General features: G+C 38.8%; 1 protein-coding gene and 1 pseudogene across 1 annotated transcript; both read left to right on the plus strand.

Annotated features, from left to right (window-relative positions):
• The first annotated feature begins 114 nt into the window (after window positions 1–114).
• On the plus strand, window positions 115–26,964 carry LOC137284788 (coiled-coil domain-containing protein 6-like). Its single transcript, XM_067816767.1, has 9 exons — window positions 115–563; window positions 11,012–11,161; window positions 13,313–13,441; window positions 14,430–14,533; window positions 14,836–14,993; window positions 15,519–15,675; window positions 21,495–21,613; window positions 23,558–23,781; window positions 24,819–26,964. Exons 1-9 carry the CDS (start codon window positions 342–344, stop codon window positions 24,888–24,890), a joined length of 1,335 nt encoding a protein of 444 aa, XP_067672868.1. The 5' UTR covers window positions 115–341; the 3' UTR covers window positions 24,891–26,964.
• LOC137283237 (uncharacterized) lies at window positions 19,224–20,328 on the plus strand (annotated as a pseudogene).
• Window positions 26,965–27,200: the final 236 nt, after the last annotated feature.

Genomic DNA, 27,200 nt, shown 5'->3' on the forward strand with positions numbered 1-27,200 from the left:
TATTTTGTATCTCATATAAAATGTTAGGTGTACTTCAACATTGTATCAATTTAAATCATATTGTTTAAATTTTAGACGTGCGTTCGAAATACTTGAGGGATCCCTTTCCATGCCAATGACCTCTCGGGTCATGACCCAGCGCAAGGTCAATTTATTTTATTGACAGATGTATCACGTCGCTGCATTATCCATGGAGTCGATTAATCAACAAAAATTCGAACCGTTGTGTTCTTGTGTTGAAATTCAACGTTGGTATTAGTCGTATAGATTGAAAATTGTATTGATATATGTCGTCGTAGTGGCGGCTAGGTAGTCACGCTTGTTGATCTTTGTCGATCACAATGGCGGACAGTGCTAGTGAGTTGGAGAGCGACACAAGCTCCATTGACGGGGGCCCTACGATGAAACCACCGTCACCAGCACAGATGGAACAACTGCAAAAGAGAATAGAATCCCTAGGTCAGGAAAACAGAGTCTTGAAGATGGAGTTGGAAACCTACAAGCTAAAATGCAAATCGTTACAAGAGGAAAATCGTGAATTGAGAAAAGCAAGCGTGAACATTGTGAGTCAAATGTCTGTGTTTAGAAACATGACTAATATTTATTTTTCTCACGATATTTGAAAAATGATAAGAAGACAGCTATAGAATTTGATTGCCATGTTGCCATGTAATAATTCCAGATGTCTGGAACCATTGTCATTGTGTTTGAGCAATTGAAACTCAATATATTCTGGTTACTGAATCTTCAAAAGCAATCACCATCTGTTCACACATGTCTCACACATGGCCGGAAAATACTTTGTTATGTCAAGCTGATATGTAGTTCGTTTTCAGTAGTGAATACCCATGCTTGAAGCCAGGGGATTAGTGTTGTTTCCAGTGTCAGACATACCAGTTTGGAGATACTGTCTTCAATGTCAACCAATATGGATGTTGGTGACACAGGATTCCTATTGCCACATTCAATGTCTAATATCAGCCTTTGACTAAGTCGTGCCAATGATAGCTAGAAACAACATCATGGATTATTTCTCACCATTTCCATGTTTATATCATAGGTTTTGTTTTGTAAAGTTATGGTCTGCCTAAATCTTAAATCTTTCTAGACAGCTGACATAGTGAGGTCTATCTGTTACCATTGCTGTGCCAGTTTGTAGCAAAGGATCATCTAAAATATTCATTAATGGTTACATATATATCATAGATATTTTCTTTTTCAGTATTTCAGTAATTGCCAGCAAAATATCATTTGGAGAAGGGCAGTTTGCCGAATGTTGTGATTAAGGGCTAATCAACTGTTCAACAATGATACATGTTTGCTTGTTTTTCTTTTTTTCACTGTCCTGCATTCCACATCCTTTCTAAACAGATAAGGGTTGTCAATTTCGAGGACTGTTGATACTGTGCCAGCATGACAGATGGGGCAAACCATTGCTCACAATAACAGTTTAAACTCAGTTATTGTCAAACTATTCACACATATAACTCAAATATTTTTACATTAAGAAACTAATAAACACAAAGATCATGCAGGTTCTTAGTGTTCCAGAGATATAAGTTCTTGTCAAAACTGAAATTGTTGATGTACATCTTTTTGATTGCATTGTCTTTCAGGAGAAACATAATAGTTACATATGAAAGATGAAAAAGATTGTATCATTACTCTCCATAACTTATACATGACTTTGCATTCCTTTTCTTGCAACCTTTCTCTGTTGATGTGTATATTGTGGATTGCCCTCATGTATACTGGATTCAGCTGATTTCAGTTATTTAGTGGAACTGAGATAGTGGGTCTGTCATACCTGAATGACAGTGAACATTTTCAAATCACCGCATACATTGTCAGCATGATTTGTTTCAGTGATTCCTTGATTGCAGAACTTCATTACAGCTACATTATTGCCAGAACTGAACATATTTCCAACATGAGATAAGACGATCAAGTATATAGTTGCCTTATGACACTGACAACTAAGAAAACAAAATATCCACAAAACTAACCTTGTGGCAGGCTATATTATCAATGGCTTTTATTAACATCCCCAATACTTAAATAATAAGTCGCTAAATAGTCACTGATGTTAGGCTTACATACATGATATACCAATGTTTTTATCAATGGAAATGTAAAATCGATCTGAAAATACTCCCAGGTATCATCCTGTCTGTGTGGACTGTGTAAATAGCTTCCTTTGTTCCATGCATCTTTCTATTCAAGGTCTCTTTGTACATTAGTTGATATTAAACTGATTCATGATGTTCATTGGTTGACGGAGAGTATGAATGAAATGTTTCTCAGTAGCTGGGTGTTACAAGATAATTGTCCCACATTCAAGGTCTTTTCAAGTTTCTTTCCAACCTATGACATGTTTGGTTGGTGTGTTTTTTGTTTGAGTGATTGTTGACCAGATGCCTTAACCATTAAACAGCATTATGTTTTCTCTTTCCCATCCCATGTCAAAATGACCGGTTCAGTTTTACAGAGAGAGAAAAGGTGAATACAGAAGTCTATAGTTGATGAAACAGTTATCTTGTGTAAAAATGTACTCAGTTTGAATTATGACATGTTTCATAATGGTTATAAAATTTGAATTTTTGTGTTTTCAAACTGTATGAAACTGTATTGCATCCTTGACCCGTGAAAGTCCTGGGGTAAAATAGGCCTTCAGCAACACATGCTTGTCGAAAAGGTTACTAACGTAATCAGGTGGTCAGACTCGCTAACTTGGTTGACACGTCATCAGTTACCAATTGTGCATGTTGTTGGTCACTGGATTGTCTGGTCCAGACTCGATTATTTACATACCACCGCCATATAGCTGGAATATTGCTGAGTGCGGCATAAAACTAAACACACTCACTCAGTCATTGCATGCTCATGTTATATTCAACATTAGATTGCTATTTCCTTTTGCGAGGAAACAGCAGAATAATTACATTTACAACATGGGTTAGACGAATCAGTCTTTTTCCTCTTCAAATATCCTTCTGCTAAAGGCTATAACACGTTTTGTCTTTTTCATGAAACTGAAAGTTCATAAAACATATTCAGAGTGGAATGATTATTTTCAGGGCTGTAAGCCTTTACTGCTGGATATATAAACCAATTCTATTTTCTGTTTCCACATGGAATTTCAGTTGAAGTTTACAGAGGTGATGGAAAACACTAAACCACAGACAATCTCAGGTTGAATTCATCTCTGTTCTTCAGAGCACTGATCAGCAGGGTTATGCCCAGTCATTTCAATTTTTAAGTCATCATGATCCTCTGCTTTTAAGAGTTGAATGTAGGTTTAAAAGTCATAATTCTAATTAAAATTAAATACATTACAGTCATTAAAATTTCAGTCATTTCATAAAATGACTAAGAGGGTCATCAATTTTGATGGCTGATCCTCCTAGTCATTTTATGAAATGACTGATTTCATTATCTCACCATAACATATATATACATAATTGGTGGATGGGTGGTGGGTTAGCCTAGTCCCAGCGAAGTCCTGGGTTAGTTTTCTGACATGGGTAGAATGTGTGAAGCCTTAACTCTCATTCACTCAGATGGTGGCTTGTGTTTTAAGATATCATTTTGAGATGAGAAGGTTTGTTGTTTAATGCCACACTCGGCAATATTCCAACTATATGGCAGTCGTATGTTCATGAACAACTACTGTTGTTTAAGTATCGAAAAACCAAATACATCAAGATATATGCACAGACTTGAGTGTTTTCAAGGAAACTGTCATATTAGGGAAGCCTTGGTATGCATATTGTTTCATGATGTCATGCATTGATACAATCATTCAGTTATATACAAGAATGACATGTTGTACAGTTTAAAAAGGAATGATAAAATATCTCCCTTTCAGTATTTCATACATGTTCTTAAGCCATGGTTGGTGTAATTAAATGAAGTTAATTAAATATGAGTGGCAGAGGCTCAGATAACCTGTGTATCTGGGTGAAATATGCATGGAATATTTGCAATTACACATTGAAAAAAGTAATTTGTGCAGACCAATTACGAGTTTAAAATGTTAGATACACAAAAGGGTTTAAAACGGTGGGTACAGTACCCATATGAGCTAAGTCTTATCTGGAGCTCCATGTGTTGGATGTGTTTTTAGTCATTCTGTTTAATTGCAGTGTCAGCTGACCAGTGGGTGCTCCCCTGGGGTAGTCTGGTGGTTAAAGCATTTGCTTGTCATGCTAAAGGACCAGGTTCAATTCCCCGATGGGCACAGTGCGTGAAGCTCATTTCTGGTGACCCATGCCATACGGCAAGAATGTTGGTAAAAGTGGCATGAAGCTAAACCTACTCGATACTTCCACTGTTCTTAGTGAAGACAGTTGTCACAGAGTCCTTGCCCTATTTATCACAATCTGTGTTCAGTGTTATTGTATACAGTCATGTGTCTGGTCATGTATCCTAAATCGGCAATACAGAGGTTCATGAAAAGGTACACCTGTGCAAAATATCTCATTGAAACCTTTTTCTTTCTTTTTGTCTTTTTAAACCTTGACCTTGAAACCAAGTTAAAGGTCAGAAGGATGAGTGATTCACAAATGTGTGAAATATTTAGGATATGACAAGCAGTAGATGACAGAGGACTACAATAACTACATTATATAACGGAACCAACAACCCAAACATGCTACTATTCAATAGTTTTCCATGTTTATGAGAACGTAGATGTTAAAATAGCTGTTTGTAACAGTAATGGTTTATACATGTTTTGTACGGTCATTGTACGGACAATAATAGAGGTAGGTGCTATTATGTTGATAAGGTTTCTTATAATGTTAACCGCTTAACCTCTGGTTAAACTCAGGTTTACATATGGTCACCAAACAAATACCAGTGAAAAGCTATCAAGAGTTGTTTTCTGTTGCTGCTGAAAATCTTGAACAAAAGAATTTGTCTTAGTTTGAAAATCTAGCTTGCTGGATGTGTTGTGTGAATACACTGATGAAAAATGTTGTTTGGCTCTGTCAGAAATAACAATTGACTTTTTTCAAATGTAGCTGACAAAACTATTCTGTCTTCAGTATAAATCCCAGAGCTAAGCTATGCTCATACTGCTTATACATCACAACCTTCAATCAGCACAGTACATAGGTAGCCCAGTAGTTTAGGCATCCAATACAGAAGTTGTTGGTTTAATTCCTCATATGTACAATGTGTGAAGTATGTGTTTTATATATGATAAAAGGGAAATTAAAACCATACTCACTCACAGCACCATTATAAATCATCTGCGATATTGATAAACTTGATTAGCAAGGCTCCAGATAGGGGCCGTATTGGCATGTGTACAGATGAAAAAATACACCCAATACGGTAGGAAAAAAGCAGAAAACCTAGCAGATACGCACCACAGCAATTGTGTAGGGTCTTATAATCATTTACTGACATATTTACCTGAAAAAGTATTGCTTTATTGTTGACTGATCTGTTTACACAAGAGTAGCAATATTGTGGTGCATATATGAAATGAAACACGAGATTACTTACATGCCATTAGATTACATTCAGCACTCAAACTATTCCCAGTTCTCTTATAATATTGAAAAAATAAGGTGTACATTCTACTCATGATGTAAAATTATTTTGAACCCTGTTGATTAGCAAGTAAGGTAGTGCTGCAATGTTCCAACTACAAATTCACTATTCCGAATTGCAGTGAATAATGCAAGGGTAAAAACCCTTCAAAAAGTCATAAATTTCTAAACCCCTTGGGATACCATATGCATCAGCCAACTGATTCTACTCTCAATGTGCATAGCTGGATGCTTGTTCACAATAGCTTCTGCATTCTCATGTTTTTTCTTCTTTTGGCAAGGTACAAATCTCTAACACTGTTTGCCCAGGGATTTATCTAAAATTCCACACTTTGTGCCCTTAGCAGAAATATTTAATGTTTTATTTTATTTTATTTTACAGAAAACCTTTCTTTGCAAGTTCAATTTCAGTTTTTTTCAGGTACTTTTTTTCATTGCATTGTAAAAGTGCATTCATTACTGTGCTGTAAAATTAAGCCTTTTCTATCCGTGTTCTGTTTTCAGTGGAACAGGAGTCAACTCAAGGAAGCCAGATTAGTTGTGACAATGTACATACTTGAAATGGGAAATGTTTAATTTCCATTTGGGAATTTTGTACAGACAAGGGCTACAGTATTGGGGCCAAACATGAGCCAAATGTGTCTGAGTAGGTCTGGGTAATCCCTGTTTGCCTCAAGAGACTGAGAATGCATTTGTTTGCAAATGACAATGATTCATCAACACGGATATGATGAAACATTAACCAGTTGATGGCTCATGATTTTTCTCACATGTCTATCATGCTACTACTATGTATGTGTCAAAGCCTCAAGGAGTCATGTGAAGGGAAATGTTTGAGGTCTTAGTCATCAAAAGCTATGCTTTAATTATTGTGACTGCCTTCATCAGTGTAATATGTACATAATAAGTTTTGTTGCATAAAGTGAGCCTTCGTTACGTGTTCCTACAACATGTTGCTATTACAAGAAGTACCACACTGCATGTTGTTAAGATGTACATTCAGGTGGTACATGTACCAAAGTACTTGTTCAAAACATCATTAATATACCAATGTGAAATACAATCAATATACTTGCTTTAGTGTCTATAAATATTTTAGGTTCTCTGATATAACTATTAAGTTATTTTTGTGGTATCAAAATACATATATTCATGATGTTTCTCATTTCAGTATATCTACAAACAAAACCAGCAGTAGATGTTTATGCGTCAGATTAAACACTGACAGCTACAGAACTTGGAACATGGATCAAAAGCTTGATTATATTAAACCAAGTTCACTCAGTTTCTCATGTACAAGATTTAAATAATCTCTACTACTTTTTTTATGATTGATATTTACAGGCTAACACACCAACAATTTTTGGGGCTGTGAGGGTAGTCCAGTGGTTAAGGCCTTTGCTCATCATGCAGAAGACACGGATTCAATTCCCAATGTGTGAAGCCCATTTCTGGTGTCCCTTGTCATGATATTGGTGGAATATTGCTGAAAGTAACATAAAATTATACTCACTCACCAAAAATCTTTTGATTGAGTGCTTCTTGAAAATTTTGTAACATGATATTGACTTTAGTGATAAAACATTAGTGATAATAACAGTATGTTCCCTGGATTAATATTTTGTTTGCATGTCATGAGGCAGTTTTATTGCAATATTTACACTAACAATTCAGCATGTTCAGTACCACTGTAAGAACAGTAGTTCCGTATGTAAATTATTTTTAGTGACAAGTTTGTGTTTCTGTCTCTGTACCATGGACTCGGTTTATCCAGGTGTGTTGTAGACTTTTATGGGACAGAAGAGAAGCACTACTGATTTAAGTAAACGATCTAGTTGAGGTATGAATGTACAAGTAATGAAACATTGAGCGATGTTGCCCAGAGTACAGTTAAGTCTTGTTTATCCAACATCATCCATTGCACAGCAAATTGTCGGATTTATGAGGATGTTGGACTAACTAATTGAGACTAAATTACATTTATTTATTTTGTTTTGTCCTATGTATCATACTAAACCCCAGAGAGTATTGTTATTTAATTTCCTAGATGTCATACTAAGCCCCAGAGAGTATTGTTGTTCTAGTTCCTAGATGTCAAACTTAGCCCCAGAGAGTATTGTTATTCCAGCTCCTAGATGTCATACTAAGCCCCAGAGAGTATTGTTATACCAGATCCAATATGTCATACTAAGCACCAGAGATTTCTGTTATTTCTTATCCAATATGTCATCCTAAGGCCTGGGTAGCAGAGTTATTCCATTTCCTATATGTCATACCAAGCACCAGAGAGTTTCATGTCTTATAAAGACCTTTATGTCATACTAGGCTCAGAGAGTTCTGTTATTCCATGCCCCATATGTCATACTGAACCCCAGATAGAACTGTTATTCCAGGTTCTAAGGGTCATGTTATCTTGTGTTCCACAGGGTGCCATTATACCGAGTCCAAGATAGGTAGTATTCATGAGCAGTTTAATAATCCTGTGCATGCATAAATGAAGAGCAATAAGGTTTTTACTAGTTTATCAACTTTATGATAAATGGGACAACAGTTTCCTTTATCCTTTGCTATACATATCATGTTTCACCTGTTAGGTAAAGATCTCTGTGGGATAACTACTAATGGATGATCAACATTTTTTACCTATGCTTAATACCATGAATAAAACATGATAAAGGAATTAGAGATATTTGGTTAAAAGCAGACTAAAAAATCATCACACTGTCATGTGACAACTCAGGTGGATACATAATAAATGGAGGGGTAGTATTGTATTTAAAGTATTCTCTTACCGGTTCAATTCCTCACATGGATGCAAAGCCATAAACAAGAATGACTGTCACTGTTTCGCATTTGTTATGAAGTTATGCTAGAATGTATGTCTTGTATGGTGAATGGTGGAATATATTGAAACAATCGAAGATTGGTTGCCGTCTATGACCACAATCGATCATGTTTTCTCATAAACAATTCTGGAACACTTGTTTTCATTAACAATATTTTTCACAAGGTTGATTTTGACTGTACATTTCTTAAGCACTACCAATTCGTTTCAAGTCATGACTGAAATTATCTAAAAGATCGAAGGAAATTTATCTGCCTGACGTACTATTTTGAGTGATTTGCAGAAACCCTGAAAAAACTACGCCTTTTCTTTATTTTGTGCCCATTCACAAACATAATCAGGAACATTTGATAGAAGATGTTAAAAAAGTATTTTCAATGATTGATCGGTTGTAATGAACTAATGTAATGTAACACCGACTCAAGGATATATCATATATATGATACTACATTATTGGGTGAAAAGACATCAGCAGTAAATCTCAGGAATGATAAAATGGTAGTGGCAAATAAGTGGTTCAGTGGTGCTATAGGCGTCTCGCATATGATGTGACAGAAGATGTGCCTTGGGTATTAGGTGATATGTATGACTTATTTTTATGCAGTTACACTACAAATGTATGACAAATACGGTGAAATGACACGTATGATGGATTTGATGAAGGTATATGATAAATACATGATAGTTGATAAACTATGTGATAAATTATGGTGAAATGATCTATTATGACCAGTTTGATTGACTCGCAAGATAAATGTATGACAAAATATAGTGAAATAATGTGTCTGACTGATTTGATGAAATTGTTTAGAAGACATTAGTCATGCTTGATCTGTATGGCAGAGAGATGGTATAATGCATTGTGTATGGGGTAAAGTGACACCAGATGAAGCTGGCTGTTGGAAATTTAGCCTTGTTTTGCCCATCACCAAGGTCATTTCAGCCACCACAGCACTCATCCTCCATGGTGTTCTTTTCACCAACCATGTGTTAATTTACAATACATATAGTGCTGTAGGCATGGGGCTAGGTGGCCTTGAGATTAGTTAAAACAGTTGACAAACACAGTGTAGAGCTTCTGAAACTGCATGTTTTTGTGTTGTGGTGAAATCAATGGCTGGATCAAAGTCTGCTTGATAGAACTGTTTTAGGATACATTGTGGTATGCATCCCAGCAACATGACAATATGCTGTGTGTTTTATAGTGTGTGGTATCGATGCTTCAAACTGTGGATGGATTGCAGTTGTTGAGTCACCAATAGCAATTAATCAGTGGTAGAAACGAAAAACTGTTGGTGCATCGATAGTATGTATGATTATCAATAGTTTTAAAGTAGTTTAAATAATATATAGAGAAATTACAGGCTGTTTGGATGCAGACTTGCAGCTTCATGTGTTTCAAGTTTTTTGTCAGTTGTTAAAAGAGACTGAAACTTCTTCAACTATGTGTTTACTTCATATAAACCATAGATATATAGAGATATATAGTTCAAGTAACTGTCAGATGATTTGTCCTTTCAAATAATTGGGGGCTGGGGGATATGTCATCTGCTAATGACTCCTGTTTTTTATTTCATATAAATCATACATTCATTTGGGAAATGACTTCAATTGAGACAATTCAAGGAGTTTGTCGTAATAGACGATTGCTATAGTATGTTGCAATAGACTATATAGACTATATACAATAGTTGTTACAAATTTACTTTTTCATTTTCTAGTACACAACCCAATAAAGCCAGTAAACTAAAGGTAGTACAATCTGTTATTTACTTAAGCTGTACTCCCAAATATGACATGTTACATTTGTTACTAAGTCAACAAATATATTATACTGATCAGTTGTTACAAAAACTTACACATATACCAAGGTATGTTTACACCTGTGTTGTCGCTTCTTAATATGCAAAAGGTGAAAAGTGTTTATTTATTGGGGTATCAAAGTCTGGTGATGTAGTGCTGTTTCACAAACAATCAAAGACCTTTGTATCTCTAAGTGCTTTTGAAAAGTATGATAGATGTATGTATGCCTGGTTTTGATAGGTTGTGGTAGAGACACCTCTGTTGCCAGAGGGATCAAACTAATGCCTTGACTGATCCCTTGTCATTGTACCTTGATGGCAAGCATTGTTTCTAATGGTGTCAAACACTGGATTGATATTCATGCTGTTGATCACTAAATTGTCCATACATGCCAATTGCATTGATCAGTGCTCATGTTGTTGATCACTAGATTGCTGGTCCAGACATGCCAATTGCATAGATCAATGCTTATGCTGTTGATCACTGAATTTCCTGGTCTAGGCATGCCAGTTGCATGGATTAATGTTCATGCTGTTGATCATTGGATTATGTGGCCCACACTGGCCAATTTCTTTAGTTTAATGATCATGCTGTTGATCACAGGATTGTCAGGTCTGGACAGGCCATCGACCATATTGCTGCATAAATTTTATGCAATGCGGAAAACCAACAATGCAAGTAAAATCAGGAGCTACACTAGTCTTTCTAAGTGACTTCTATGGTATGACTACCAGTCTCTAGCCCTGGAGCGAAATGGCATTGATGACAGCTCTAATTCTGATGCTGTGTGTTGTGTTTGCAGCAAGCCAAAGCTGAACAAGAGGAAGAGTTTATCAGCAACACGCTGCTAAAGAAGATCCAGTCTCTCAAGAAGGAGAAGGAGACGCTGGCCATGAACTACGAACAGGAGGAGGAGTACCTGACTAACGATCTGTCCAGGAAGCTCATGCAGGTGGGTCTCTAGTAGTCCAGGTAGATAAGATGTACCTCAGGTAGAGTTTCTACAGGTATCTCATGCAGTGGGTGTCTAGTGGTGCAGGTAGCTTTGATGTACCTTAGGTAAAGTATGTACAGGTACCTCATGCAGGTGGGTGCCTAGTGGTGCAGGTAGCTAAGATGTACCTCAGGTAAAGTATGTCCAAGTACCTCATGCAAGTGGGTCTTTAGCGGTGCTGCTAGCTAAGATATACCTCAGATAATATCTGTACAGATACCTCATGCAGATGTGTCTATAGTGGTGCAGGTAGCTAAGATGTATCTCAGGTATAGACAAACATGAACGCTTACTTTTATGAGATTTCAGTTATTTATTCATTTTTTTTTTTTTTTAAACTTTCAGTGTTCAGTATAATAAGTCAAGGGTAAACAAGAATATACTTTTCTCCATTAAGGTTATTGAAAGATAGAAATCTACCAAATGAGAGGTGTGTTTAGTTTGAGCTTTATGGTTCTGTAACAAGGGCAAATATGATGTTTTACTTAACTCTCTGTAGCTCTTAGTTTTAGTTATTGTTTGTATTTGCTGCTTGAGTTGAAGGCTAGACGTAACTCCTCCTGGTATGCAGTAACACTTGACGTTTATGTCAAACTCAAGTTGCAAAGGTCAAGTCCAAGACATGCTGCCAAGGAAACAATATGTTAAGCTATATCCTGAAGGATACGGACGCTTATCACAGAGATACTCTTGTTCCTACTCATTAGAAGACGTCAATATGTCATCAGTAAATTATAATAAATATCCTTAAATCATGAATTTTAGATAAATGTCAGTAAATTCATGTCTGTCATTTGAATCGGTGATATTGAGTGGTGTAATAAACAACAAATTGTGATACTGATTCCAAATGAAATTTATCATCATGAAAGATACTTTGATGCTAATAGTCCTGTCAATGGACCTATGAAAAATGCAATACTTCCCCTCCATAGAAACATTTTACTGTAATTATCTAAAAATTCATAGACCTAGGGAATAGACCAATTTTGCTCTCCTTAAGTCATAAGAATGTTATTATTTTTCTTGATAGAAGTTGTCATCACTTGGCTGTATATTGATGTGACAAATTTACTAATTGTGTTATCGGTGGTTGTTGTGTGTCTTCATATTGGTGATGTGGGATTTTTAAAACAAAACCTCGAATTGGAGTCAGTTGGTAATATTTCTTCACCAGATTTATTGCATTTTGTCATCTTGATGAACGTTCACTCTTAAATGTATATCAGATCCAGTTGTAACCATGGTAACCAGCTACAAAGCTCTCCAGTTTCAACAGCAATGAGTTTCCAAATCCATTTGACTGTGTGGGTGTCTGATTATAGTTACAGGGTTGCTCTGAACCAAGTGGGAATAACAGCTCTGTGTACTGAAGTGCTGCTTAAACCAACTTGAAACCATTCTCTTTATAACGTTATTGTAGTTTTCTTAAACAATAGAATAAACTAAAGAAAACTAATCACTGTTTTCATGTTGGCAATCTGTGATGTGAGTTTTTTTTAATGTATTGTTTTTCAAAGATAGTGGTGTTGTCAGGTTGAAAATTGCTAAAAAACACTTTGTATTTATTTCTCATCCTTAGTGTCATTCTTTAATGCTCAAATATTCCCCAAACAATTTTCATAGTTCAAGCTCTTCAAAACAAAATTTTGAATTGCCTTCTAAAATTGTAATACCAAAGCATGTTGCAAAAACTGATAGACCCGATGTTGACTGGATCTTTTTGCTTGTTATTCTGTTACCACATACTATTTAGACAGCCAAGAGAACAATCAGTGGCATTGAAATTTGAAACCACAGTGAGATATGCAGAATAACATTTTGTTGAGACATTGAAGTGGCTATGTCCTCCATATAGGTAGGACTGGCTGAAAAATGAATAATCAGAGATATCATCAATGGGAATCATTACTAGTGATTATTGATATGAAAATTGTGTAACCGACGCTATAGTAAATGAAATATGGCAATGAAATAATTTTGTAAGATTTTTTTTTCTAAGATATGCCACCATTCAGTGATAGTAGCTTAGGTCTAACCCTTACTGTGGGTGTAGTGTGTTGTTGTTGTTGTTGTTGTAGTTGACACCTGTGTGCATTGTTGTTGCAGTTGAGGCAGGAGAAGATTGAGTTAGAACAGACGCTGGAGAAGGAGCAGGAATACCAGATCAACAAACTGATGAGGAAGATTGAAAAACTGGAGGCAGACACAGTGTCCAAACAGCAGACCCTAGAACAGGTCAGTAGCTTGAAGTGTTGCCCAGATAACTGTCCAAACTTCAGACCTTACATCAAGTCCATGGTGTCTCAGTCGCCCTCTTTGACAGTGGACAAGCTAACCATTAAATGTCTTGTGTGTCCTATCAACACGAGGAGCAGAGAAGGGATATTTGTTGCCCCACATTTGTTTGTATTAGTCAAGTTGAATCTTCTAAGTCGATTCAGCATGTGTTCTGATTTGACTGAAAGAAGAGAGATAACTCACATTGCAATTTATATCCTCCCGGCATATGTAATGGGGATATATTCAACGCCTAATCCGTCCGTCCGCTTGTCCATAATCATTTTGTTTCCGAAGCAGAACTCAGAAACTGTTCAATATTTTTAGACCAAACTTGATAGATATAATAATCTCAACCTATAGATGTGCCTTTTGCTATTTACAGAGTTTTGTCATTTTTATTTCTTTTGCTTTTCCATGGAACATTTTGGTGTTAGTCTAATGGTGGGGTGGACTTCGTTTCCGGAGCAGAACTCAGAAAACGTTCAATATTTTTCTGCGAAACTTGGTAGATATGTGTGGCAGACCCCAAAGTGGTGCCTTTCGCTATTTACAGGTTTTTGTGATTTATTATTTTCTTGGTTTTCAGATCTTGGCAGATATAAGAGACAGATCTTAAAGTAGTGCCTTTTGCTGTTTACAGATATATGGCATTTATATTTTTCATGACTTCCATGGAAATGATTCAAACTTAATCTAAGAAAACATCAATAACTGTCAGTTGATTTGTCATTTCAAATATGTGGGGGCCGGGGGATATGTCATCTTCTGATGACTCTTGTTTTTTTGGGTATTTTTTGCCTCTAGTTTTGTATGAGAAGTGGGGAATATGGATGTGTTAGAACAGAGGTTTCTTGGCGGATATGACACGTAACCTCTGTGGGAAGAGAATGGGTGATATGTAATATGTTGTATTTTTTGTCATTATGATTTCTCTCTGCTGTAGTTGCGTAGGGAGAAGGTAGAGTTGGAGAATGCCCTTGAACAGGAACAAGAGTCATTGGTCAATCGGCTGTGGAAGAAGATGGATAAACTGGAGGCTGAAAAGCGGTCAGTTCATAGTTGTGTTTTGTGTGACGCTTAATCATGTTTAATCATAGCAGTTCAGCATTGTCTTGTTTGCCTAGAGTCAGTTACAAATATGTCTGCCCATTGTATGATCTTTACATTTAAATCCAATAGCTTTTTTGAATGATAAGAGTTCACATTTATCAAATAATTTCATAATGTCATATTGTTTGTTTTCAACTGTTATAAGTATGAAGTGACTGTTTTGAAAATGAATTTCCAAAACATTGTCAAGATGTTTTCAATAGTCAGAAGGAATAAGCAGCATTGTGGATCTGATACAGGTTACTACAGGAGAAGTTGGACCAGCCTGTCTCGGCGCCGCCATCACCACGAGATATGAACAACGGTGACACGGCACATAACCTGATGCAGCACATTGAGAATCTCCGCGGGGAGACCAACAGACTGAAGAACCAGCTTCGACAGGCCTTGTCAGAACGTGAGTATGCACACCAACAGAGACACATCCTCCATGTAAAAATGCGTATTCATAGCAGCAAGCAGAACCTTAAAGTTTGATGTCAGGGCAACCCTTTGTTGTCCAGTGCGTGGGCGTACAGTCCATTTGAGTTCAAATGAGAACGCTGAATGATTAAATAACTCGAAGTGCACTAAACATATATGAGACACATGTTCCTGAAACTTCGATGCTCAAGATGATCTGAAATCTGAGGCTTTAACATCAATCACAGAAAAAGTTGTTTAAGAAACTATCACTTAACACTGTTCTGTTATCACAATTCACACTGAAGGGTGACAAACAGCTGGTGGAACTGCGCCAGCCGCCTCTCGACTCGTAGTATGCTGTGCTGAGATGCACCTGAAGTAAGTGTCGGTGCTGTTCCACCAGCCATTTGTCACCTCTTGGTATGAAGAGTGTCTGCTTATGACACTGATACAGTGTGCCTCTCCGTGTAACATGATGCTAGTGTGTCTCCTAATATTGTGACGGTTTGTGTTTCAGATGAGGAGAAGATGGCTCAGTATGCCCAGGAGGAACGCCACATCCGTGAGGAGAACCTGCGATTGCAGCGCCGTCTTCAGCTGGAGATGGAGAGAAGAGAGAGTCTCTGCCGCCATCTGTCAGAGAGCGAGTCCAGTCTTGAGATGGATGATGAGAGGTAAGACTAAGTTCAGCTGCCAGAGTTGAAGACTGCTCGCAGACACCAATTGTAATACTGCAGAAGTTACTCAAATAGTTTAGTCAGAACATGTTATTATTTGGTCTGAATGATTCACTTGAACAGACCAGTTTAAGATCCATGGTCCTTTTTCACAACGCTCTCGTAGCACTACAACTTTCCTAAGTGAGTGTTACAGTATAGGAGGTAGGAATGCTATGAGGAAAGTTACAAGATCTTAGACTCAGGAGAGCTTTGTGAAACAGAGTTCTGGGCAGAATAAGTCATGATTTCATGCTGTTTGTAAAACTTGTCTTTGGTGTATTTTATGGTTACTATTTGTGACTCACATTGACCCATTGCGAGGGTATATTTCTTGTGTCGTCGGTGACCCTGTCTCATACTAGACTTTCTACGGGTTACCATGATGTATCTGAAAATCTTTCCTTATCCTGACTCATACTAATTGCTTATCTCCTCTTCCCTGGCGAAGCTAGTGGTACACCTGAAATCCTGTGAAGTTCCCTTCTAGAAAGAAGCGGACGTAAAATACACTCACCCATGTGTAGCCTTCCTTTTCCCGCGCTCTAGGCCAGGTGACTGGCCATACTTGTTACTCTCTCCTTATTGCCCAACATGAGCGGCTGGAGGTACCTGAGGATCCAAATACGGCGCTAAGTTCTTTCTTTATTTTGGTCTTTAAACTAAATTCTGCTCGTATTCAGTATTTGGATTTGTATATGCATTATCATCCTCATTATCTCCAGGGTATACGTTCCGATAAGTCTCCACTTTACCCTGGACGCATGTACGGCTCTGCCCGATATATTTATTACCTCCCTTTGCTGACTACGCCTTCTCACAGTAGCCAATCAGCTAGGCCGCTGTTATAACTGAACTTGCCAGTGTCAACAAAGGTAGCGGTTGCAACTGCAAAGGTTTGCTCGCAGTGCGTCCCAGATTTTAGGGAAATCATACAAACAAATTGACATGTCCGAAACTTTAAAACAACATATGCAAGAAAGCGTTCTACCCCTTCCAGAGAACCTCTGGATGGTTTCTGTTGACAAGTATAATCGGTTAGATAATTCAAAAAACGAAAGTGAGTTGTGATTGGTTCGCTCAACTTCCCAGCGTAGACACCTGACTGGATCAAAAGACAGTCAAGGGAGGTAATAACTTTATCAGGCAGAGCCGTAGATGCGTTCAGGGTATAGTGGAGACTTATCGGAACGTATACCCTGGATATATTGAGGATGATGCATTATATTTTATCAAATTTGTCATAAATATGTCATGAAGCTTATAAGATCATCAGTCCAGCCCACAATAAATCTTACAAGGTAGATGAGAAGGGGCTTGCACAGCTCGACACCACTACGAGGCATACTTTCTTTGGACTGGCTCATTCAAGAGCCATCAACGAAACTCATTGCAAAGTTCAGTAATCCGTATAATGAAGAGGAAAGAATGATCCTGTCAGCATTGGTAGCTCAGAAGAAGGATCAGCGATTTATGGCCGATCACTTAGCGTCTACTATGGCGGGATTGAATTTACTTCATCGACAAGGTCTCCTATCTACAATGTCATCGGTTGAGAACTTTACCCAGCCTTTGTATTAAGTTCCATGGGCAGCACCTACTCTTTTCGATGGATAGATTGAAGCGGTAGCTAGGACGGTTGCTCAGGACTCCAGAGAAGTTATGATGATCAAGTCTATTGACACTCTGACATCAGTACTTAAGCAGACTAATCAGCGTTACACCCTTAAGTCCAAGTTTTCAAGGGTTCAAAGAGCATGAGATATAAAGTTCAATAGGCGTGAAGAGAGGACATCTTCTTTTCGTAGCTCCCGTGGAGGAAACAAGCTCCCCCAGATTCCAGGAAAATGTCTAGGGTGGGGAGAAAGGACGTTATTGAAGATCAGGTTCGGAACGACTGGAGTCTTCCACCCCCAGCCGTTCCAGTACAACCATCTCAAGTGGGTGGACGTCTTCAACTTTACTGGAGAATCCTCAAAGACGACTATGTCATGAAAATTCTGAGAGAGGACTACAAGATCTCAATGGGAACTATTCCACCACTCACAAAAACACCAACTCGTTTTATCTATGCAACGCAACAACTGGACAAGTTGACTGACGCCATAGCAACATTGTTAAAGAAAGGAGCAGTAGAAGTTATAGAGCGACAGAGTCTGATGCCCGGTTTCTATTCCCCAATCTTCCTGGTACCCTAGAAGAATTTCAAAGAGAAATTTCAGCTTATATACAACATTAAGGTATATATACAAGAACTTCCTTCAAAAACCAGAGGGTTTCAAGATGGTACATATGCCTCAGCTAAGACTCCTTATTCGTCCAGGAGATTATCTCGCCAGCATCAATGCATACCTGCCCATCCCGATACATTGAGAGTCCAGGAAATATCTGCACTTCCTTTTCAATGGTCAACACTACCAATGGAAGGTCCTACCGTTTGGAATATCTTCGGCTTCGTGACTGTTTACACGGGTAACCAAGCCCATAGTCAACTATCTACACAGGAGGGGGTTATGCAGTGCCTTTTATCTGGACAACGGCATACAAGCGTATCAAGAGAAAAGTGAACTCAAACTACAGTTGGATTTCACCATCAGGCTACTAACAACTACTGTGGTTAGTAAACCACATGAAGTCGGAGTTAGAACCTCAACGAGATCTCAATATCCTCAGGATTCGTTTCATCACAACATCGGATCAGATTGTCGTCCCAGAGAACCGATGGGCCAAGATTCAAGACATGATAAAGCAAGCTCTAATCTCTCCACTGACATTTTGACAATGGCAGTATCTATTGGGTCTCCTCACGTCACCACAAGACTTGACCAGAAGAGGAAGAATACAGCTGCGTCTGTTACGATTCTTGAATCTTCATCTCAACAACAGAGATCAGATACCGCTCCCAGACAACCTGAAGCCTTTTTGACTTTGGTGGACTCACTGATCGAATGTTCACACAGGAACTTATATGATATAGCCGGCATTCAGCAACCCTCTCTACATCGATGCAAGGATGGGGCGCCCATCTAAACAACGAAGTAGCAGCAGAGATGTGAACCAAAGGAGAGCAAACTCTTCATATCAACCAGTTGGAGATGAAAACGGTCATTCATGCAATCCATCACTGGGCGACAATATTCAAAGAAAAACTACTGATGATACAGACAACTCAACAGTGGCCTTTTACATAAACAAATAGGGGTCAACAAGATCACCATCTCTTCTACACCTGACATTTCAACTTTTCGATCTAGTCGACAGTGTAAATCTCTAAATAAAAGCATGTCACATACCAGGAGCTTGCAACATTATGGCAGATGCCTTGTCTCGTCCTCTTCGTCCATCACCAACAGAGTGGATGCTGCATCGGGAGCCGTTTCAACTAATCTGCCAGACATTCGGATCGCCGCAAATAGACTTACTTGCAACAAGGTTCAACAGACAACAACGTTTGTATCACCACTACCAGATCTGTTAGCCTGGACAACAGACACCCTCAGCATCCCATGGGAAGGACTAAACGGATTCACATTTCCCCCTCCAGTGCTGCTACCAAAAGTCACCGAGAAAATAAAACAGACCAAGAGGCTACAACTGACTTTGGTCGCGCCTATTGGCCAGCGAGACATTGGTTTCCAACACTCATAGAAGAGTTAGGACAACCAGTACTACAACTACCAGATTGGGAAAATCTTCTCGTTCACCCACACATGAAACAGGTGCACGGAAACCCATCTGTATTCCGACTTCACGTGTGGAGCGTATTAAAAACTGTTTAAAACACTGAGGATACTCGGCAAAAGCAGCTAAAGCAGTTACTTTAGCCTTACGGAAATCTACTCGCACCCTTTATGATGACAAATGGAAGCGGTTTGAGACATACAACAAGAAGAAAGGTTTCACGGCGATGAAGGCTACATATCCGCAGATAGCAGAATATCTATGTCACCTACGACAGTCCAGAGGTCTGAAAGGTTCTACATTATCTACATATTTAGCAGCTCTTAGCTCAGTCGTCACCATGGAAACAGGAACCAAACTGACTAAAGTACCTGAGTTACTTGCCTTACTACGGTCTTTCAGGTTGGAAGATGAACAGCGTAGATTTAGAGCTCCAGCATGGGATCTAAACATCATTCTTCATCATCTCACAAGTGATGCGTACGAACCGCTTGATCAGACCTCAATCGCACTGCTAACTCAGAAGACGCTATTTTTAGTTGCCTTGGCTACAGCTGCACAAATGTCAGAAATTCATGCTCTAGACTTAAACCTCACAAGTTTTAATACAAATAATCAACAACAAGCCAGGGCTTACGATGGGATTTTATTGCGAAAAATCAATTGCCAGGTCAACCGGATAGACAATTTCACATACCGGCATTATCTTCAATATTAGGACCACAGGATACATAAGATTTATTGTTATGTCCATTGAGAGCCTTGAAGATATACATCGCACGTACTAAGTCTAGAAGGCAACGGTTCAACCGTCTGTTTATCCTTATATCCACTGAGACAACTACGGAGGTGTCCCGAAACACTATCTCAGCGTGGATCAGAGCTGTTATATTGAGGGCCTATAAAGCAGCAGGATTGCATCCTTCATGAGCTTCCAACTCACATGAAGTTAGAGCTTTGGCCTCTACACTAGTGCTACATGGGAATTGCTCGCTATCAACTATAATGGAGGGCTGCTTTTGGAAGTCAAACATGGTGTTTGCCAACCATTATCTACGAGACATGGCCACGGAGGACGTCTCTGGCATTCAGCAGTTTGGGCAACTTGTCGTTGCTCAGCAAATAACAGTTCCCCAAAGACATTGAGTTCACTCACCTGTTTTATCATGTTACTTGTGGAAGCCAGACGTTCTGCGGAGTATAATGGTGGAAAGCCCATGCATGCGTCTTCAACAGACTAGCATGAGTGATTAGGACCCTGTACTCATAATATAGATACTTGTACATGAAGAAGGGTCACAACCAGTCTTCATTTCAATATCTTGATGTTAGTTGCATCAGAAACTAGCAGGACTCTAGTTCCCCCAGAATTTACAATGAATATTAGAAGAGCAGGACCATACAATATCGCCATTACAAGTTCCCGTTTAGGGTGGGGGGGTTGGGTGGGGGGAGGGAATTACTGAACGTATTTTTGACAGCCAGCAGAATCCAGCGTGGCCTGACCCACCGCTGTTTCTGTCGGATTCTGTAAGCAATTAGCATGAGTTAGGATAAGGAAAAATATGTAATTTTCTGAATAAAATCAATATTTTATACTTATCCTCACTCATGACAAAAGCCCTCCCAGCCACACCGCACAGGCACGCTGAATTCCTATATTCGCGTGTTGGTCGATATACAAGGAGAGAGTAACAAGCATGGCCGGTCATGTGGCCTAGAGCACGGGAAAAGGGAGGTTACACATGGGTGAGTGTATTTTACATCCGCTTCTTTCTAGAAGGGAACTGCAAGGGATTTCAGGTGTTCCTCTACCTTCGCCAGGGAAGAGGAGATAAGCAATTAGCATGAGTCAGGATAAGTATAAAATATCAATTTTATTCAGAAAATTACATTATCATGGATGATTCATGGAAAGGTATTTGGCCACATTCTTTAGAAATGATGTTCGTTGGGTGATATTAAACCTACCATTTTTCAGTTTGCTTGTAGACTTAACTACTTTTTAAAAATTACTCTTTTTTTTCTGAATAAAGGGCTGTCTTGCATAGGAGTTATATTTCAACCCATGTAACTGAAGTGTTTCATATTTTCAGGCACTTTAACGAGATGAGCAAACAGCATGATATGTCTGGTCACACAGTCCGTCCCCGTACAGTTTCTAGTCCTATACCCTATGCCTCCTCCAATACCACAGCCAGACCACTGTCACCTGGTAGGTATCTTAGTGTGCTCACAACTGTGTATGTTGGCAAGCCCACATACTTTCTACTGTCACCAGGAAAGCATAGGTTTCAGAGTGAAGGTCTAGATTTTCTAAGCTCTCGTTGTGCTAAGATAGTCGTACATGCCATACATTAACATTAACTTACGGTTATCTTAGTGCTAAGAGAGCTTCGAAAATCCCAGAGGTTTTATCATCACCACAGTAGATAAATTCTGGCCTATATTATCAGATATTTATGACTATTATTTCATCACAATCAATCGAAGGCATCTTCCCGCTGAGATGAAGACTGGTTGTTAAGTTGTCATGTCACCTTTCACTTAAAAATATGAGATAAAACACATTGTTCTGTGTCTGGCATTGAACACCGAGGGGTTATATCAAGGGCTGACTGACCCTGAGTCAGTGTAATGTATATACATTGGGTATCCAAGTTCTGCTGTGGCAGGGTATCTCAGTGGACTATCCAAGTACAAGCAGTCATACTCTCACATACGTACGTATGTACGTACACACACACGCACACGCACTCACACACACTCGCGCACACACACACACACACACACACACACATGCACACACACACATGGACACACAATGCATGTACATATATAAGTGAAATGATCCTGAATGTGGTTTTCACACATCACATTGGTTGTCCCTGGCAGTGTGTATAGAAACTGACCATTGTTTGCTATGAGTACTGTTTGCTGGCTGGATGTGCTTAATCTTGCTTGCATGATATGACCACAATCACTGGCGTACCTGTGTGATTCAGGCATCGACAACACCTAATCCATATGTCAGTAAGCAGCGCCTACAGCCCCAGCCTTGCTTTACTTGTGTCAAATGTTTCCTCAAGTAAAGCTTTGACCATGTCTCCTTGTGAAAGTAAAGTGTAACCATCATCCTTGATAGTCTGACCTTTATCAATAGATATTCTGTTTCAGATTGATAAAAATGTTTTTGAAATTGTTAACCACTACTAAACAGTGGGGATTTTGTGGATACCCCTCGCTTACAGTAAGAGTCATCAGGTATTGGGTGGCTCAAAGCCTTGACCTGGCTAGCTTTTCTCGAAACATTCGTAGCCTTACAAACTTCTTAAGCCCATTCTCAACACATTGGCTATGATCAAAGTTGCGAATTCTTAGGGCTACAAACGTCTCGAGAATAAGAGCCCTGGGGATTGTGTACTGAGCAGTATTGGTCATAGCATCAAACACCTGCCTGATACAGACTCAGTTATTTGCAGGCTGACTGAATGTAGCTGTAATATTGCTCCTAACAAATTCTTCTAAGATTATTTAGTTTTTCTGTTTTTGGTTATTTCTTGTGGTTGACCCTTTTGCAAATCTTACTTATGTGTACTTATTAAGGTCTGAATTTGTGGACCTGTGCACTTGAAAGGATAGATATTCCAGCTTGAGCCAATACTTCTCCTCTTCTTCTTCTTCCTGCTCTTCAGCTTCTCCTTGCTAACTCTCGACCCCCTCATGTTTTCTCTCCTCCTTTTTTCCATGACAACTCTCATCCCCCATATCTCTTCCTCTTCCCCTACTCCATGCTAAGTCTCATTCCCCTCATCTTCTTCCTCCTCCCCTTTCTTCTTGCTAACTCTGGTCTTCCACGCCTTCTCATTACTCCTTATCCAGACTCATCCTCTCATCTTCTACATCCTCCCCTTTCTTCTTGCTAACTCTTGTCTTCCACGCCTTCTCATTACTCTTTATCCACACTCCTCCTCTCATCTTCTCCATCCTCCCCTTTTTCTAACAATCTGCCATTCATATCTTACTCACCCTTCTCATATCCTATGGGCCATACACGTCTGCCTCCTCCTCCTGAACCTTCTGTACTCCTCCTTTTTGTATTTTGCTGGTGTGCTCACTCATTCACCCATCATCACACATTGTGTTGTTCTGCTGCCAGGTTTGACGTTTGTAGCTAAAAGTCCCCCAAGTCCGATGAGACGCAGTTTGCCAGGTCAGCCTTTCCACCCTCCCTCACACCCACCTGGCCACGCCCCAGGTCATCAGTCAGGCCAACACACTGGGTCGGTGGCAGCGGCACCTGTGACAGCCCTACCAGCGTTCCTCCCAGGCACATCACCACCAGTGTTCAGCAGCATGCCTATGGTTAATCCTAACATCCATGTGAGTTTCTGTGCTTCATCGTTGTCAGCTCCATTGTGGCATTGTTTAGTATTGTGGCATGCATCTCTCTCACTGGCTGCTTTAATTCCCTTCCTAAATATCCCACTGTAAAACATCCAGCTTTGCTGCTGTGACAGAATGCCTTTTGTAAATGTTTCATTTAAACTGATGCACTTATAGGTGATAATGGATTATTTAGATAACATATATATTTATGAAACACTTTAAATCCATCAAACCTCTTTATTCCAGAAGTAGAATAAAGACATTTTCATGATTCCTTGGTTACGGAAACTATGCAGATAAATTATCCCAGTCACTGTCATACTGTGAATCAAATATCATCAAAACCTGACAAGAAGCAGATGTACACATGATTAAACTACCATCATGAAGATACTCACGCAGTTATGGTTTTCAGTATATTCAGTGAGGGCAGCTAATAATTACAGGTACTTGTTGTGTCGGTTTGACTGGGCACAGCAGCTTGTTTGCAGAGTTGCATCCCTTAGGTATGCCAGCGAGTGGTGATTGTGGTTTGAGATCCTAGTTCACTGTTATGATTTGTCCCTTGCACTCGGTGCCATGCCTATATGCATGGTTTATACACCTTGTGTGTTTGAAACCCAGATTTCATTGATTATAATTGTTGGTTTGTCTTCAAAACACCAAACCACATGGTAGACTTACAAACTGCATCACTTCAAGGTTGAGTCACCTTGTTATAAAGAAGAATTTTTAAGAGCAGAGCTGGACAACTGCTGTTTACATCCAGTATCTCAGTATTATTATTTAATCATGTATATTGTGAATATATACCACATCCTGCACATGAACAAATACAGATTCACCTTAAACAGCAGCTTATGCAGAATTATAAACAGGAAGTGTGCCCTCATTGGCGTATAAGATATCTAAAAGACTGGAACAAAATGAGTAAGGATATTGAATATGCAAACAAAAAGTTAATGAGATCATATGAGGTCATACAAAAGCATTGTTAGGCTCAATACTGACCTCTCTATCATCATTTTCAGAAACCCAGACCCAGCCCAGAAAAGTTTGCAAAACCAAGCGCATTGCCGAGCGAGAAGAACGACAAGACATGATAGTAAGCATGGCGGTCAACAAGCGATTCCACCGATCAAACAAGCCAAACCCTTATCCAATCAACTGAGAGAGTGTTGTCTTGCGTTCTGAAGGTGCTACCTCGCCTAGAATTTTGTTGGTCGGTAATGGAGGTGAGCTGACGGCTGCCAATTTTCTTGTTATTTCTGTCAACTGTGAAGTTGGAGGCTTGCTGTGGATCTCTATCAAGGCCTTGTGCGAAGTTATCAAAGCTTAGCGGAATGTTTTCCTAATCCTGTTGTTCAGAATGATTGAGATTTAGGTTTTATTTTTAAAACAGTAGAAAAACAGTGGAACAGACATAACATTAGAAAATGCTAGAACACAAAAAGCAGTATTTTGCCTTTTACAAACACATCACAGAATTCTTTTTGCATTTAGATTTCAGTTGTATGTTGCCATTTGTTTGCAAGTAACGATATAACTCTGAGGAGTTCTATTTCTTTGATCGTTGAAGGTCGAAAGAAACGAACTTGTTACTTTTGTGCAGTGTTATTTTCCTACCCCATATACACATTTACCATCTTGTTCTGTGATATAGAACGATGTGGGACTTTGGGTTTTGTGTTCTCAACCTTTATTTTAATGGATAAATGGTTCCATTTATGTATCAGCAGGTCTTGTTAAGCGTACATATTTTGTATTTCGGACAATCCTATCATCCCTTCTGCCATTCTGTCAGCCTTCGAAAATCCACAAATGCATGAAGATGAGTTAAGCCTATATTTCGTATGTTGTCGATGTTACATGAAGCTATGTGTATTTATTATGGTAACTCCACTGTGTTATATGTGACGATCACATATCAAGCATTGTTGATTGTTTTCAGATGTAATGTATTTGCTATGGTGCCTCGTCATCAGACTTTGTCAAGGCACAGGAAGTCAAAGAAAACCATGTACATACAAACACAGATATATCTATGTTGTTCGTTCAGACATCATCTTAGAGAAGTGCCTCATTTTTATGTGACCCTGGTCAGTCAGGGGCAGAATAGCTTTTTACCCGTACCTATCATAAAATGTCCCTCTTATCATAAATGTGGAGGTATGTTGGCCACACTGGTTGATGAAAGTTGATGAACCACTTGTTGGTGACATCTTTCCTCTGCCATCTTGTTAGTTGAAGGTTGGTGTTTGCGATGGTTTGTCTGATCCTAAATTGGCATATTCTAAATGGCCAGGTTTGATGCCTAGACAAGGTTGCTTGGTCCAAGACCAAGGATCCTCTGTTGGCTGAAGTGATATTGTTCAATATTTCATTTTAATGTGTTTTCAAGACAAAAACATTTTTCCTTTTCATAATTCAGTATTGATATCCAGTGGTATAGTGTTATTTTTTGTGAAAATGTGAAACAAAATACATTTAATTCTGGTTTACCTATTTGGTGTACATTTTTATAGGATTCTTAGTTCTGATTCCTTGTGATTAATTTGATGAAGATAGATGTGACCTGAAAATATATGATGATCTTTAGTTTGCCGTTGGATAGTAATGGTATACTAGTAATCGTGTATTAAGAAGAAATGTGTTATATATTTGATGTTAAGGGTGCAAGATCATAACTTGTTTGTTTGGTTTCAAAGAATATTTTCACTTCATACAAACAGCCTGGAACAAGTCTGTTAGGAAGGGGAGATCAGTGTGTGGGTACTCACAAACATTGTGATGTTTCCAGTTTAAGTGATAATACAGAGCAAATAGCTCCAAAGTATATATTGTCTCATCCAGGGCCCTGTTTCAGAAAGTGATCAAAGTGGTACAATTGTTGTAAGTTTGTGTCACACTATAGGTGGTTCAGCAGTCGTTGTGCTACAAAAGCTTTGTAAAATCGAGCCTTTCATACACTGCTAAGACCCTGTAAGTGACAATCTATACCTTGATGCAAGGGTCTCTGTGTCACATGACCTTGTGATTGTAGACACAATGTTTTTTCATGCTAAGGCTTCGTGGTCTATGGATCCTTGGCATGATAAATAGCTTCATTCAAATACAGTGAATGAATTGTGGTTTCCGATATTTTTTATACCACTCACTCAAATGGTACAAAGAAAATGGAAAAGAAATGAATGCACAGTAGCATTCTTTAAAAATTGCGAAATACGTAATGAAGTGTTTAAAGCAGAGGGAGGGGGGGAAATGATGACATTTTGTACCTTGGGATTTTTGTATTGTTTCGACAACTGACATTCCACGAACTAAGCAAAATTCCATAAAGCCACTTCAACAAATTAATTGTCTTTAGATGTAGGTTTGGATACCAGCATTCATAAAAATTCTCATGACTCAAC

This window comes from Haliotis asinina, chromosome 5 (genome assembly GCF_037392515.1).
Source record: "Haliotis asinina isolate JCU_RB_2024 chromosome 5, JCU_Hal_asi_v2, whole genome shotgun sequence".
Taxonomy (NCBI): domain Eukaryota; kingdom Metazoa; phylum Mollusca; class Gastropoda; order Lepetellida; family Haliotidae; genus Haliotis; species Haliotis asinina.